We start from the raw sequence: 16,732 nt of genomic DNA on the forward strand, positions 1-16,732 counted from the left end.
ATGAGCTGAATTTTTTGTTGAAATTCCTTTCAATGTACCCTGAAGGAAAAAGGCTACAAGAAACTATAAAAAAAAACTTGTGACTTCTCACAGACAAGTGGAAAAATGTTATTGTTCTGGCTGCTTCCAGAGACTGCATTAACTTTTACACACAGGGATATCACCCTTTGTGCTGTGCACAGCTCCCAGAGCTCAGCTGCTTCATAACAACCAGAGACAATGCTGGGGTCCAGCATGCTTGGACTGGGCTCTCCAGCAGGCTCCTCTGCCAAAGGTTTACTGTGTGCCTGGCATACAGCATCTCCCCCACAGGGATGATGTCCTCTCCCATCTGCAGTGGGTTTAACTCCCCAGTGCACCCAGCGATGCCATAAAGCACACACTGGGAGTGGTTATAGCTGTTGTTATTGTGACCTGACTGCATAGTTTTCATCCTCCAAATTTCCTTTCCTGAAAGCAGCTCTGCCTTTCCAGTAAAATGGAAAAGATTATGTCAACCTTTAAAAGCCCTCATATTTCTACACCTCTCCCCCTTTTCTTACACAACACACCTGCTTCATTGAGGACCACAGGTGTGAAATTAAGGAAGGACAATGATATTCTCCTCCCCTGCTAGACATGGCTGATGGACCATTCCTCTTTGGGCAGGAGAGAAGCTCCAGCTCCCAGAGTTTCAATGCTCTGTGCTGCACCGCCCTGTCTCAGTCTTAAGACATGTCCATATTGGACATCCCTCAACCTTCAGGCTCCTGAAGTTTGCCATCAAGTGGTTCCATATCAGGAGAGGACATGTCCCCTCATCAGGATCACACTCACTTCTGCAGCACAGGACCAGATGCTGAAGAAAACTGCTCTTGGGAAGACCCTGATCATACACATTTGTCATATTTCAAGTAATTCAAGAAAATCCAGGTAAAGTTTGCAAGATGCAACAGCTTTCACAGCAAGTGCTGAGGCTGGCTCTGCTTGGACACAAACTTGGTGCTCCAAAACAAGAAAGTTTCTCTCTGCTATTTCTGCAGTTCTTGACCTCTCTTCTTTACCCACGTTTCCTGCCTTTCAGCACACACATCCAGCTTGCTACAAAGCCAAGCACAAGAACATCATCATCAGCTTCTGATTGAGCAACAGGTGACACAACTTCCTTCTGAGAAAATGTCACTGAGGAGTAGGGGGCAAAAAAAAAACACCAACAAACAACAAAAAAGTAATTTGTTGTAATATTCACTCAAATATAGACATAGGTGGGTTTCACACATAAACCATTAGCACAGATAAAGGAAATGTACATTTGAAACCAATTGCCAAAATGATATTACGTTGTTCAGTAGAATTTCTGCATCTAATCCAATTGAAGAGCAGAAACACTGCAGAGATCACTAACCTATCCCTGGATATTCACTTGTAAAGGCAGAACACAACTTTAGAGCAACTATTTCGATCACCTAATTTGTGAAGCTGAACAAAAATCCCCTTATAAATATATAGTATAGATAACCATCTCATAAAAATGGGAAAAACTAACTTTATTCCAACTAAGACTGTCATGTTGAGTTCTTCACTCAGCTCAAGTTCTGACAGTATCAGTGTTTTTCCTTCATGAATGGTCAAAAATTTCAACATATTCATGCAACCATTTAAAAAACAACCTGAAAAAAAATCTCTCGCCAGAACAATTCAATACTCAGAAGTGCTTAACAAACTATGTTTTTTTATCTGGCTTTTAAATTATAATTAAATTAGATTTCAGTTTATTTTTATGCTTAAATGAAGCAACTTCTGTTGAAGCTGCACCACGGGAATGGTAGTCATCCAAAGATGACCTAATGAGTTAAAATCCTGAAAATCTGTCAAATACAGCCACCTCTGGATTTCCAGTCCCACAGGGCTTTGCACAGCAGGGAGAGGATACCAACATGAATGCTGCAAGTTCAACCTTTAACAGCCACAGAATTTTACATTCTACTGATTTGTCCACACTTTGGTACTGCCAGGCCTCTCACCCTTTTATCCATCTCCCCCTGCTATGCATCCCTCAAGGTTTTTTTCTTCTCCTACACTGCAAACCTCTGGGAAGACCCCCTAGACCCTTTCACTCTCGTCTTCCTAGTGCCACCAACCTCAGACTCATCTCGTTACAGTCATGCACAACACCTGAGTGCCATATCCATCCACATCTACCTCTGCTACACCTCTTTTAATCCTAGTTTAATCCCAAAAAACACTAGTGTGGTGGTCTCAGGTTAGGATTGCCCTCACCCACCACAAGCAGCTGTCCCACTGCAGCCACCAGACTGTCCCACATCTGCATTTCCTCCCATGCTCAGGGAAAACACCAAGAAATGCAGGTGCAGGACATTGATTAACAAGGCAGCCATGATGAATAACCTTGTGTTTGCCTTTAATATGGTCCCTTCATCCAGTCTGTATCACAGTTCATTTAAGATTTTTCCATATTTGTTATATTTCAAGCTTTCCCCCCTCTTTTTTTTTTTTGTTTTTCAGCAGATGCAACTTAACCAATTTACTGCCAATTACACAACCAATTTTTTCAGCAACAAAATTGTCGAGAAAAGACTTGGCCCAGATTGAAAAGCCCCTCTTGGCTTAGACAGAAACATGGCTTTTGATCCAAGGCAACAGTCTTGTTAGCATCTTCAGACAACTCCTGCAAATTCCTACTTGCATTTGCTCGGGTAGGACACTGCACGAATTAGAAGGCACGATTAAAAATGATAATAACGGAGCTGAAATAATATCCTGCTCATCACTCATCAAAAGAAAGAGAAATACCTGCCTGGGGGCTGTAATAAGACAGAAAGTGGGACAGGGAGACCAGTCCTCCCCCAGTAGACTCTGCAGGAAGCATTCCAAACATGACAAATTCACTGTTCACCCAGCAGATGAAGTAATGACACTACTATTTGTCCATAAAATGTAATTTAGCCAGACTACTCCAATGAAATCAGAAGCTTTAACGCTATAAAACTAGGGGGCTGGAATATTTTTACCTTATTAAGAAAGGAGGCAAAAAAAACTCCCCCAGAACTACAAGCTTTCATTTTCCCCTTAGCTGAAGCATCACACTGCAGTCTTTGTTTCCAGGAGTGAACCACACGGGCTCCAGCGCTAAACAATTTGCGTAATTTCTTAGATGCACACACCTTGCCAAAAGCCCAGTGCCAGGTGTAAAGTCCACACTCAGGCTTATCAGTACACTAAAAGTCTTCTTCCCTCTCGGCCTAACCAAATACCTGAGGGCAAGCATCAGTGTGGATTCCTTCATGCTTCCAGCCCCTGTCTCATCATGCCCCACGCCGCGAGCACTTGGGTGAAGACGTCAAGCCAAAGCTTGTCCGTGTTAAGAGCCAGTCAACAACTACAAGCACATCTGCCAGCAGAGCAAGTTTGGGCTTGGTTGTAATACCTACACTTAACTCCTGCCAGGCATTAGTGATGCAACGTCCAAGGCATTTATTTAGCTGGTGTCAGTTCCTTTTTCATATGTAACATGAATCCTAAAAATAATTCTTTGGAAATTAAGGAACATACTGTAGTCAAGTAAAAACTAACTCGGAACTTTGTCTCAACAAAACAAGCCTTGGCAAGAAAGCAAATAACAATGCATATGTTTTTATGAATTCAGGAATGATAAAATGGAAACATGTCTTTAAAGTAAAAAAAAAAAAATGTACCTGTGCCACGTTCACAGTTAGAGACTCTGAAAGCACATGAAAATCCAAAAATGAAAGAGACTAGAAACAAAAGTAAAGTTTATTCTTCTGTCTAAACTGAGGGAAAACATAAATAGTGAAACAGCAATAGCAAACAGTTGATTCTATTTTAATTGGATTTTTTGATAACATGCTGTGAAAAGCAAGATTAAACTTGATCCTAAAGTCCTTTAAAACCTCCAAGACTCCAGAATAAAAGCATTTTTCTGCACACCCATCAGTAAAATCATTCATACATGAGATTTCTGGGGACAAGCTTTAAGCTGACAGTCATTTAAAATGCTGCCTGGATGAGAAGTTATTCTCACACTGTTTTCATATGAAAATAGGAATTACTGTTAGGGGACAGCTGCGTGGTGCTCTGCCACCTCTGGAGAGCGTTCCTCAGTAATGAGAGCCAAAGGCAAGGCTATTGGGTAAATCAGAAACTGGTCAGCTACAGTGTCTGCAAAAGAACTTGGAAAAGAAAAAGAAAGACATATTTGTCAGACACTATGTTCATTTTTATAGTGAACAAAAGGGTCTTCTTGCTTGTTCTTTGAAGCTGTGAGGTGCTACGGCAGCTGCTCATGAAACCCAGTCAACGAGGTATTGCCCCAAACTTCAGCTGAAACCAAACCATCTTTTTTTTTGTTTCCCTGGATGGTGACCTTAAATAGGACAGAAATGCCTACCTGCACTAGGAGTGCTGAAAGACTAACCTTTTTCTTTTTTTCTGCCATTAAAATGTAAATTCAATTAGTTACTTCCATGCTCAAACAGAGCTGCTGCCACCGTGACTGTGCTCTGGCGCTAATTGCAATCCAAGAGTGATCTAATTAAACACAAGTCTCAGTGGCTGGATTCCCACGTCGCTTCCTACAACCCGGAGTCACTACAATACAACTCGTAAGTGAAAACCACCTCGTTTGCCATCGTCCTCCCTTAAGACTGCATGACTTTACACACGTTTAATGAGAATGCAGTGAGTGCATTAGTAAGCCTGCTATAAAAATGTGGGGGTTTACCTACTGTTAAATACAAAAGAACAGAAAGGCACTTCAGCTGTATGTAAAAAAACAAAACAAAACACAGCTGATGGGCTAAACTGTACAAGTGAAAGAACATTCTTTTAATTAAGGTACTGGATTAGGATTCAAGTACCAGCTTTACTTCTTGGCTCTGCCACCAGCTTCCTGTGTGACCCAGGGCAAGAAACTCCAGTGCTCCACAGCTCCGTTTTTCATCTATAAAATGGACAGTGACATTTCCTTCTCCCAGTCCCTCCACGTTTCAGTTGTAAGCAATTACTGTGAGCTGGAATTTTGCCTTGGACAATAAGTATCCGATATTAATTGAAACCTCTGGGTAGTAACCCAATAAAAAGCTACAATCTATTTGTTTCCCTTTTGCAGGATCCTAAGGGAGTTTCTTACTGGCGCCATTTGCCACTACTGCAATCTGACACATTTGATTCCCTCAGCAAAGCCTTGTATAACTTTTGGTGGGGACTTTTTATAAGGGCATGGAGTGACTGGGCAAGGGGTAATGGCTTTAAATTGGAGGAGGGGAGATTTAGGTTAGACATTAAGAAGAAATTCTTCACTATGAGGGTGGTGAGACCTTGGCCCAGGTTGCCCAGAGAAGCTGTGGCTGCCCCATCCTTGGAAGTGCTCAAGGCCAGGTTGGATGGGGCTTGGAGCAACGTGGTCTAGTGGGAGGTGTCCCTGCCCATGCAGGTGGTTGGAACTATATGGTTTTTAAGATCCCTTCCAACCCAAACTAGTCTGTGATTCTATGATTCAGCCTGCTTAATCCCTTGTTTTGAAATGGAGGAGGAGGAGCCAGGAAAAGGCAGTCGATTGGGGTATCCCGAACATCGAAAGAATAACTTTTTCCAACCAGGAATATTCTGGCCAAATGGGCTGGACAATTCCCCACTAACACTGTCAATGTGCACATGTATCCTGTGTGATTCAGACAGGCTGCCAATGACCTGCTGATTTTTTCTTCACTATTTTCTACTCCCATTGTAAAAAATTCAGTGCAACAGTTCTGCCAGGTTTGTAAATTTGAATGAGACCATCTGAGCTCACTTGACTATTTTAAGAGGGTTCTTGCAAGTAATTACAAGGTAAAAATGAGAATACTTCACACCTACATTCTGAACTGAAAACTACTCAGCCCTGCTGGCTCCAGGCTTTTAATTGTCAAAAGAGTTCAAGGTTTGGAAAATTATTGGCATCAAGTAATACTGGATATTCCCAACTATTATTGTGTCATTATTTGGCACAATTTTTGCTGGGATACCTCCCAAATCTGTGACATAATCAGAGGGTTCTCTACATTACACCATATAGTCAGATGCTCATGTTAGTGTAATATGTTACCATGTTTAATACCATTTGCTATTACTTACACTTAATCAACTCTGGAACCAGTTAAACCATATAGGAAAAGCAATTTCAGAGGCTTTCAACTGACAGTTTTCCACACACAACTGGACCTAAAATTATGACCTGAAATTTCTAAGATATGGTCTACATAGGCAATTGCCTTTAAACAAACATCCATAACTCTCCACAACACTGGTGGAACTGAAAAGTCGTATGAAAACAGAAAAAAAAGAAGGAGAAAAAAAAAAAAAAGGGCACAAAATTAACTTCTGTAGAACCATCTAAACTAGAAAAACTGTCAGAGTTTCCCCTTCTGGCCAAGTTTAATTTACTGCTTCAGCAATTTTTATGCCCAACCTCCACGATTATTACAAGCTTTTGGCAACATAGAAATGGCTGAGCTCTCCAACATCAATCCCCCTTTCAGGTTCAAGTCCTAGTGCAGTATCTCTTGAAAGACTCATAGTAAATTCAACACAGGTATCTTAGCATGTGCATTCCCATACATACGTTTTGAAAGCAAACTAACAATTAGACCCTTTAACTCATCCAATTAAAGGGAGAAAAATGATTAAGCACACAGAACTCCAAGATGCAGACTGGGATTTGCTGAAGTCACTTTTGGTTTGCTATCTCACAGGGTCTGAGCATCAGCACATGCTGAATATTCACCCAGGGAAAACCAGCTGGGTACCCGGCACCCCAAATCACTAGTCACTTTTGAAAAACCTCACTATTTACTTTTCTGCCACTCTACAGGAAAGGAATAGACATTTAAATAAATGACATAATCCTTATTACCATTCCATTCATTCAAGCAGGTCACTATAATTTACTGCCAGGAAAAATAAACTTCTGCATAATATTCCTCAATGTAAGACATTCAAAAGGCTCAAAGGGGGAGAGGAGGTGAGAGGGCTTCTGACAAATATTTGCTCAAGTGACCACATCATCCAGGAACACATTTGCTAGAAAAAAAAAAAATGGTTGAAAAAATTTATGGTCCAGATGAATCATGCCAGACTGGTGCTGGGGTGGTCACGAGGAAAAGGAGCAGGGGATAGAGAAGGGATGGGGAATTTTTAATCAGTTTTCCTTCAGCAAGGAAAAACCCCCCTATGTTGCAAAATGGGCTTTCTTCTCCCACATAGCCTACTAGAAAAGAGTTTTAAGTAAAACCAGAGAACACCAGAACACAATTTACTCCCACCTTTGGCAGCCGTGGCTGCTGCACCCTCCATAAACTTTATTTAAACAAGCGTTAACACAAAAACGGCTTTGCCAGTCGTTCAGCTCACCTTAACAATACCCACAGCTCACTCTGAGGATGACAAAATATTGCCAAGGCTATAAAAATCCTCACTGTTCTCAGTGTTGACTACCTAAAACCACATATAGGTGAGCTGGGTGGTTCTCAGAGTGGATTTGAAGATGTATCGGAGCTACTGGTAGGACTTAAATCCAATGGCATCCCTATCACAAAATTATCTCTTCCCTCCTCTGCTCCACAAAGCCCACTTCTCACTGGCATTTTTAGGGGGATTTTTTTCCAGTCTTTCTGCCTGAGAAGCTGGCACTTGTTTACTTTTGGATTTGGGGCTTTCTGAAGATTTAATTGGTCCCAGACAAAATTAGATACTACTTTTAAAGAGCATACCAAATCAATGCAAGATTCTTATTCATATAAAACACAATCAAGAAAGAGAGAAATGAAAATTTTGTCACTGTTTTGGTCATATAAACCCAAACTCACAGTTAAGATTCTCCACAGAAGATAAGCTGGGCTGTCAGTCACCATCCAAAAATAGCTTACACTTACCAAATCAATTTTTTTTGCTTTCAATACTGATTTACCAAAAGTTTTTATTCACAGAGCTTGTGATGCTCACATCATCCTACAAGCCTGAAGAGAGCAAAGCCAATTCCAGACATACTTCAGAACCTGCAGCTGAGATCCCCAGAGGTACTCCCAGCAGGTCTGGTTATAGCAGCCAAAATGATTATTTTTGGACAGCAATGTCCAAATAAAACAGCTCACACCCATCCACACTAATCAGGGAGAAGTAGGGGTGAATAGAATTGGTTCCTGAGATTTCAAGACCTAATTTATCTAAGTACTTAAATAAATATGTATAAGCCTTATTAAAGTCAACAGGATTTTGGTATTATTAAGTTAATATTACTGAGCACGTGCTTAATGGTCCTGCTGAATCACAGCTTTGCTACTACTAAGAATTCAGACAGCTTTTTACAATTTGCCCTCAAGTAAAACCATTTATTCACAATTTTTGTCACCTACAATTCCAGGATTCCTCATAAGCCCAAGCAACTGGCTACAGTTGGATGTTACAACACTGTGAATAGAAAGTCCCTCTCCTGAAGCTCCAGCTTCACTCCAGATTCACCAAAGTCAGTATCCAGCTTTTCATTTTATAAACAAATAATTTCAGCTATAATAGCAGCAATCTAAAGGATCACTTGACACAGTTTTCATAACTGCAGTTATTAGGATTCATTAGTACAATTGTACAAGTAACAATTAAAGTTTAATACTCATTATAAAAATTTCATCAGCATTCCTTAATTGCTCATCACAGTAAGTCTGTATATGTATTATAGCAACAAGAACTCATTTGCACACATGAATATCACACCTTTCCCAAGACAGGGGTAGATCATTCCTACAGACATAAGACAGATAAACATACAAAGTTACGTAGTGAAATCTTCTCTCTAGACTTCTGCAAAATCTCCTTCAAAATTAATGCAAAAATGTATCAGCTGAGTTCTAAATGTGTCAATAGAGAAATTCCTTAATTAGAAACACCATCTGAGATGTGACAGAGTTACTTACCAACAACATCCAGATGGTAGGTGTGGTTGATGGATCCATACTGGTTTTCCACGATGCACGTGTAATTCCCTTTGTCAGATGGGACCACGCTCTCCATGATGAGACTCCAGTGCTGGTTGCGGACCTGGCGGATTGTAAACAGAGAGGTTGGGAACTTCACTTATGTAGTTTCACCTTCTCCTCCTCCAAAGGAACTGTTTTCTGAGTAGTCAACCTTCTGTAGGCTATGCTTGGGGGCCTTGCTGTGCTCCACTGAGATGTGTCCATGCTCAGGAGAGTCAGTGAGCCCCTGAGCAGTGGGTATGGCCAGGCTCCACACCAAGGAGCTCTGGAGCACCAACGTAGTATCTCAGTCTCCCAAGTCTCAGTTCCTCAAGAAGAACAGCAGGCACAAAGATAAGCATCCTTCCTACCAACAGGTGAAAGCCCAGACTGGAGGCTTTCCAGTTGAAAACCTTCCACAAAGGAGGCTGCTGCCTGCAAGAAGCTACAGCCCAGAGCTACGGCACATCACAAACCAGGCTGCTTTCAGTGAGGCCTGCAATGGCAGCTCTGCTGAAACAATGATTTCTTTGATTATTTTACAGGCTGAGAGAGTTGGGGCTGTTCAGCCTGGAGAAGAGAAGGCTCCAGGGAGACCCTGTAGTGGCCTTCCACTGAAGAGGACACAGGAAAGCTGGGGAGGGGCTTTTTACCAGGGTGTGTACTGATAGGAAGAGGGGTAATGGCTTTAAGCTGGAAGAGGGGAGATCTAGGTTAGACATCAGGAAGAAAGTCTTAACTGCAAGGGTGGTGAGGTTGCCCAGAGAAGCTGTGGCTGCCCCATCCCTGGAAGTGTTCAAGGGCAGGCTGAACAGGGCTTTGAGCAACCTGGTCTAGTGGGAGGTGTCTCTGCCCATGCAGGGGGGTTGAAAGTAGATAATCTGTATGGTCCCTTCCAACACAAACCAGTGTATGATATGATTCTACAATTTGACAGTTATGGACATTTAAATACTTTATTTCTTCCTCACCAGGCACAGAACAGCTGCAGCAGTGAAAGCTTTCACACATTCTGATATATCTGAAAGATATATATAGATATATATATGCACACACGGTGTTTGGGATCCCTCCCACAGACACAAAGTGGCTACTTCTCTTACTGCCCTGGGCTACCACAAGAAAGAAATGAAGATGCTGCCTCGTGAAAAACGCCTGAAGAACATTCTCGTGGAAACAGAGCATAAGGACATACATTTATTTCATACTTCTCAGACAGAATGTATTAGAGGTGCTGATTCTGTTCCCATTTGAACTCAAGTGGAGCTTTGGCATTGGTCTTGTAGAGAACAGGATCCAACCCAATCCTGGAAGGATATGGAGCCATCCGGTACACATGTATTTTTCCTGCATCATAAGTTGGCTCCCAAAACGACCTGCTGCTGGTTGTCCTCTAATCCCTTGTTTTAGTGTTCAGATTTTTGACAAAGATCTTAACATTATGTAGCTGAAATGTACAACTTCTAACTGCAAAGTAGGTATTTCAGCAAATGGAATAAAAATACAACCTGGTACAGTCATTTTAATCAGCCAAATGGAAAGCAGTAATCCAGTGCAGTCCACCAGGAAAATTTATGGACCATTCAACTGACACTTCCAGTAACTACACATTCTTAAAAGATCATTACAACTATAGGTCTGAAATCCTGCTTTCTGCCTGGCTATTGTGAAGGTCTTTATCCAGCCAAAAAAAGGCTACACAGGGTTGTGTCCCTGGTGCCAAGAGCTTAGCTCTGCCTGCAGGTAAAAATGTCTGCAGTTCAAAGCTTGGAAGAAAAGAGTCCTCTCTGTAAGGGGCTCCTGGCCTTCCTACCCACCCCCCCCCAGCCGGTAATTAGCTCATTATCTAGTAATTACTATGACTGTCCAGTTACAGGCTAATAGTATTAGTTGGCAACTGGCCACCCAGGCTTTGAAGAACAAAGAAAATATAATGAGACACCAGCAGCAGGTGAAGGGCACGGATGTTAACCAAACACCACAAGACGTGTGCCTATGGCCCCAAAATCTTCAGCCTAAACTTGCAGCTCCTCTTCCCAGCCTCCCACCTTGCTGTTACACATCAAAACTGTATCTTGATTTCTTTTTTTTTTTCATACTATGAAGAGTCAAGAAATAAGTTTATAAAGCTAGAAAGAGTTTATCAGGGTTATTTTATTGTCTTGTTATTCTATTAAGCAACCTTGAAACTCAAAGTTTGCATCAGGAAGAATTACTTTCAAAAACCACTGGTAAATAATAAATACAGCAGCTACATATTTTAAATATTTTACTTCTTTATGAGTTATTTGGGGGGGGAACCTTGGTCAAAGTGACCTGAACTTTTTGCCATTACAAGTTACATCACACTTCTCAGAACCAGAGCAAGTGCTTTTAACCTATTTGACGGCACAACAGGAAGAACAGATCATGGTTCTGTGGAAGTTAAAGCAAAATAAAAATTGCTAACAAGCTGCAAGTAATTAATTTGATGAGAAAACATGATTGTTTAGCATTCAATAAGAAAACAACTAACTTACAGCCACAAGTGGATATCCTGGATAGCAATATTAAAAAGAATTTGTGCAATTTCCCTTCTTGCAACTCCAAGGAGAAGAGATAATATCTTCATAATAAAATAACAGCTTAAGCCTCTTCAGTTTAAGCTCAACAACTGCTGTAGAGGCCCAAAGCATTTATTACACATCGTCACACAACTGGATTTATGTCATGAATCTGGATTCAACTAGATTCAGCTTGCTGGCTTATTGCTTTCTGCTCACCAGTGCAGCATTGTAATGCCCAGAAAAAGCCTCTGCTGGGGATGACGGCATCTTCTCCCGCTGAAGATTCCCAAACTGAGCCTTCCATTCTCACCACATCCCTGCACACACGCAGCTCACAATGCCCTGAGCATACAAGCCTTCCTAACTGGGTCTTCTTAAGCAATGTGCTGTCACTCCCTAGTCCCAGTAAAGCCTGTCTTGAGGCAGCCAAATTGTGACAACCAGCACGAACATCACACTAGTTTACAGAATCACATAGTGGTTCTGGCTGGAAAAGACCTTTCAGACCACCAAGTTCAACTCTACCAAGTCCACTGCTAAACCATGTCCCTCAGCACATCTACATGTCTTTTAAAACACCTCCAGGGACGGTGATTCAATCAACTCCCTGGGCAGCCCGTGCCAGTGTTTAATAACCATTTCAGTGAAGAAGTTTCTTCTAATACCCAATCTAAACCTCTCCTGGTGCAACTTGAGACCATTTCCTCTTATCCTACATAATAACTAGTTTCAAAAGAGGTTCAAAGCTTGAACAGTACATGGTTCTGACAGCAGCATTCTGTGTCCAGATGAACTACAACAGTGATAGTCATGCTGGGGGGAAGAAAACCAAGCCAAACAAAACAAAAAACACCTTGGTGACTATCACAGCAAATAGATGGTCTCTTTGGTAATTCAGGTTAAAGCCATTAGGTCTCTTCTTGTTGCTCACTGGGGCCCTTCTAACTGAAGGCACTGGTGCCACAGCTCTCCAAATACTCCCCAATAACTTTCCCTGGGTAAAACCAACCAGGTCCACTTAAGATGCTTTAATAGATGACTTAGGCTCATCCAACAGCTAGACAATATTAGGGAGCTCATGTAACCTAAGCCACTAGGAAAAAAACAAGAGGGCAGCAACAAGCCATGGAAAGTAAGACCATCTTCACCATATGGGGTCCAGCGAAGGACAAGTGTCCACAGCCAGAGACCTATCAGTTGCAGGAATCTCTTCCAGGTCTCCAACCTGACTAGCTCCTTGCCAGCCATTATCCTTGAAGCCCTACTTCATATTGAGTTCTTTCAAATTCCTGGAGCATACCCACACAGTCCCACCCATTCCATCACCTGGTCCTCAGGACACCCCTTCCAATTGGTCATTGCCTTTTCTTGACACAGGGAAGTTCAGGGAACAACAGGATTCCAAGGATCAAAACACAGTTTAACCCTTCAGACACTTCATTGACACAGTTTAATAATTGGGTTTGCTTTTTGGTTGGTTTTTTTTTAATTGCTTTGAAAGATCTATTTTCATGTTTTATCTGTGTGTCATACCCAAAAATGATACTTTGTTGGGATAATAAATATAATCTCAACATGTTTTTTTTGTCTGACCAGGTACAGACACTTCTAGCAAATTACTGAGGTGCTTTTTATTGCCATCTTCTCCACAAATTTTTAACCAATTCAGGCTTAATTTTCAATGTCAAATGCATACAACTGGACCTTTATGGTATAGTTTGGAGCATCAAAATCTAAACTGGAATAAAAATGACAATAATATTGGTCAGAAATCTAAGCAAGGGCAAGAAGTTTTTATATAAATTTTTTGCTTTTGAAGTAACATGAAAAATTGGGCAGTTCTATTTTATTTGAACATGTGTCTTCAGTGAACAGACACATTACAAAAACGCTGTCACTTACCAGAACAGTGGTAAAAAGGGGTCAAGTTTATATGAATTTCAAAAGAAAAGAAGAATTAAAAGCCAAAACACGTATTCCCCACAAAATCAGCACCATTCAGATATAGAGAGAACAAGTGCAGAACACCCACAAAAAAAGCCATAGGTGTTTACAGTTCCTATAGACTCTGAACTCTTCACTCTGTATTTACCTGGCTGAATTTAAATGTGTATAAGATGACCATAGTGATGAAGCTTATCAAAAGGCATATGTGAAAAAACACACCAGTTAATACTTAAACAGCAACTGATAGAAGTACATTTGCTTTCCAGGTGGTGTAGAGAAAAATAAAGGCTCCTCTGGTGTCCCATGATTTATATTATTCTCTCATAGAAATTATAAAATGCTTTAAATGCACAAGCAAGAGCCATTATCATATTAGAGACAGATAAAAAAGACTAAAGGATTTAGACATTCAATAACTGAACGTTTTCTCCTTGCTGTTCAGACTTGGTGCAGACCTGGAGAAATAATAGGAGGTTTGATATTGAAATTCACCACCCAGAATTAGTCACTGTGGAGGAATTTTGCTCTGGAGGCTATCTTGGCCAGCACATACACCCTTCTGCCAGCCTGCCCAAGTGCAAATTGACTCAAGACATTCCCTAGTTAGAAGGACAAAGTGCTACAGGTCACTATCTGATTGTGATAAAGAGAACACAAAGAAAAGATTTCGTAGCTCAAGGAAGCAGGAGAGAGGTGGCTGGAGCATTACTGGAAAGCTTTGTTTTCCTTCCCTTTAGTTTGCTCTTGAAGTCTTCAAGGGATGATTGCCTCTTCCGAAAGGGACAGCTGGTGTTACCTCATCTGGTGACAGCAGGTATGACCAAGCTTGGTTCCAGCTATTCTAGTCACTCAAAGCATTATGAATGTGAAGATCTCCAGCAGAAACACTTTACATGTGGCAACGTCCAGATTCAAGACAAGTCAGTGTAGAATAATTGTCATGAGCTGCTGAGGTATTTGGCTGATGACAGACCAACAAGCAAAGACTCAGTCCTTCCTGAGAACTGCTTCATTATAAGTTTGTCACCATAGTGGTGTCAGGAAAATACTATTATCTCTTTGTTCCAGAATAATTTTGAGTAAGTTCCTCTAACAAGAAGACACAGCCTCCAAAAGCTCTGGAGACCTCCTTCTTTAACAACCATTCACAGAAAACAAACCTCCATCTTAAAGAGATGGTTATTCTAAACACTGACAGAATCTAGAATACACATAGGTTTGATAAGTAGAATGACAACAACAAGTACGTGCTATCAGATCATTTAAAATTTGATGTATTGCTGAACAACAAGAAAGTCTAAAACTCACAGCTGTTCTCCCTCTTCTTTTCTTTGCTTTAGAGCAGAGATCTAAAAGTTATTATTTAGAATTATAGGTATTTATTATTCACTGGCTTTAGAAATGGGCATCTGTGGCTTCTTTCCAGAGTACATACACACCTAGGAAATTGTGTACATTTAATACACAAGTAAAAAATTTCATTTGTGCCACTTAATGGGCATGAGTACAAATGAGCTCACCCAGATCCCTAACACAGGGGGTTCACTGGCCCCACCAAAAATCACCCTCCCAAACCTGAGGTCAAGTATCTCCATCCTGCCTTGCAAGACAGATTTTCCTTGAAAGTTTTCAAGAGTGGTATCTACAATTTCCCCTTCAGGAGATGTAAAGTGTTCAAGTAATGTCTCATTTAGTAACAAACCAGTTACTATTATTTTCCAAGACAGGGTTAGTTTTTCAGTTTTGGGTTTTTTAATTGGGGTTTTTTTGGTTGTTTTTTAAAAAGAAAGGTGAAAATCACAGAATTGCAGCCAATTCATTAACACTCCCCAGCATTATGAAAGGCAGAAGGTGTTGCCAGGTGTACACTCATAAGCAACAGTAATTTATGGTGTAAGCAAACATAGATGGAAAAGTCTACTTAGATAATTAGTGTTCATGCAGGGAGATTTTCTGGGCTTCGCTCTCTGCTAACACAAATGTTGGAAAAACTGACTTTCTGCAGTAAATCTTTGCTAGAGAGGAAAGGAGACTACAGCTTGTCCTCCTCTGCACTGGAAAACATGGTTTTTTGGTACCAAGCAGGATCTGAGTCAACAGCACACGAAGCAATATACACCCTGGCTCTATCAAGGCATCACGAAATGCAGCACCCTGAAAACTCTGCAACCACTGGGGTAAGGCAGGCCCCAGGACACAGACTGCAGTTTACTCCATCATCTGGAAAAGTCACTTAAGTTCTGCCTTAGTTACCATTACTAATTGCTCGGAGCCCCTCAGCCAAAGTTCTAGGCTGAGGCTTATGACTATGACACAAGGTGACTTAACTCAGAAACTTCTCCTCTTTGGAGAGAAGCTGCTGAGGTGTCGGATGAGTGAGGAAGTCACTGACAGAAGATCCCCAGAACTGGGTAAAGTACTCAGAAACACAGGGCAGGAGGGCAAGGGGAGTGCTTGAACTGCATTTGCCATCAAAGTCCCACACTCCCTTTCCCTGTGAGGAGCAGGATAAGATGACCGAGTCCTGACTTCTGACCTGACCTAGGCAGATACTGGGAGGTTAAAGGTCCATGCACTAACCCACCAAACTCGCTGGCCTCCCTAAAACTCTCTCTTAATCAGTAACCACCAATTTAGAATGAAACATCTAATCTGTAGCTGTTTAAAATTCAAACAAACCCTCATAAGTAATTACTGCAGCTTTTCCTCAAATTCTGCTTCCCCTTTCAGCTTCACAGACCATAAACTCTACAGAAAATAATAGCTTTGCACTTCCAACCCTTTTTTTATTAAACTGTCTACAATCACCAGAGAGGATGGGTATGTTTTTAACAATGCAGCTGGAGAGAAAAAGAGCAAAACAGGCTTACTCTGCTTTGCAAAGTCAAGTCTTTAGTTTTCTAAATAAGCCTCCATAAATAATAAATAATCCTTTGCTGCAGTGCTATGGTACCAGCTTGAATTTGAGAGGACAACAAAAAATAATATAAAATTTAGTGTTCAGTAACCACCAAGGAAACCACCCACCCTTCCCCAGAAGAAAATAATTACTTTTTTTTGTTTTGCTTCTACGTTTGATCCAAGGGCATTAAAAGATGTTCTGTTAACTTCAGCAAGGTTTTCATTTGGGGTTGGTCCTGTTTTTACAGCCTTGGTCAAGGAGAGAAACTGCAAAACCCCATCATGGGAACGTACCTTGTAACCACCGATACGATGCTCCTGTTTAAACTCTTT

General features: G+C 41.1%; 1 protein-coding gene across 1 annotated transcript in view; it reads right to left on the bottom strand.

The window, feature by feature from the left end:
- The window catches only part of FGFR2 (fibroblast growth factor receptor 2), a 78,104-nt gene that overhangs the window by 37,122 nt on the left and 24,250 nt on the right, over positions 1 to 16,732 (bottom strand). The window contains 2 exon segments of the mRNA XM_010003973.1: positions 8,964 to 9,087; positions 16,694 to 16,732. The exon segment at positions 16,694 to 16,732 is cut by the window's right edge and continues 1 nt beyond it. Of these exon segments, the coding sequence (XP_010002275.1) occupies positions 8,964 to 9,087; positions 16,694 to 16,732 (163 nt within the window).

This window comes from Chaetura pelagica, unplaced genomic scaffold (genome assembly GCF_000747805.2).
Source record: "Chaetura pelagica isolate M959 unplaced genomic scaffold, ChaPel_1.0 scaffold248, whole genome shotgun sequence".
NCBI lineage: Eukaryota > Metazoa > Chordata > Aves > Apodiformes > Apodidae > Chaetura > Chaetura pelagica.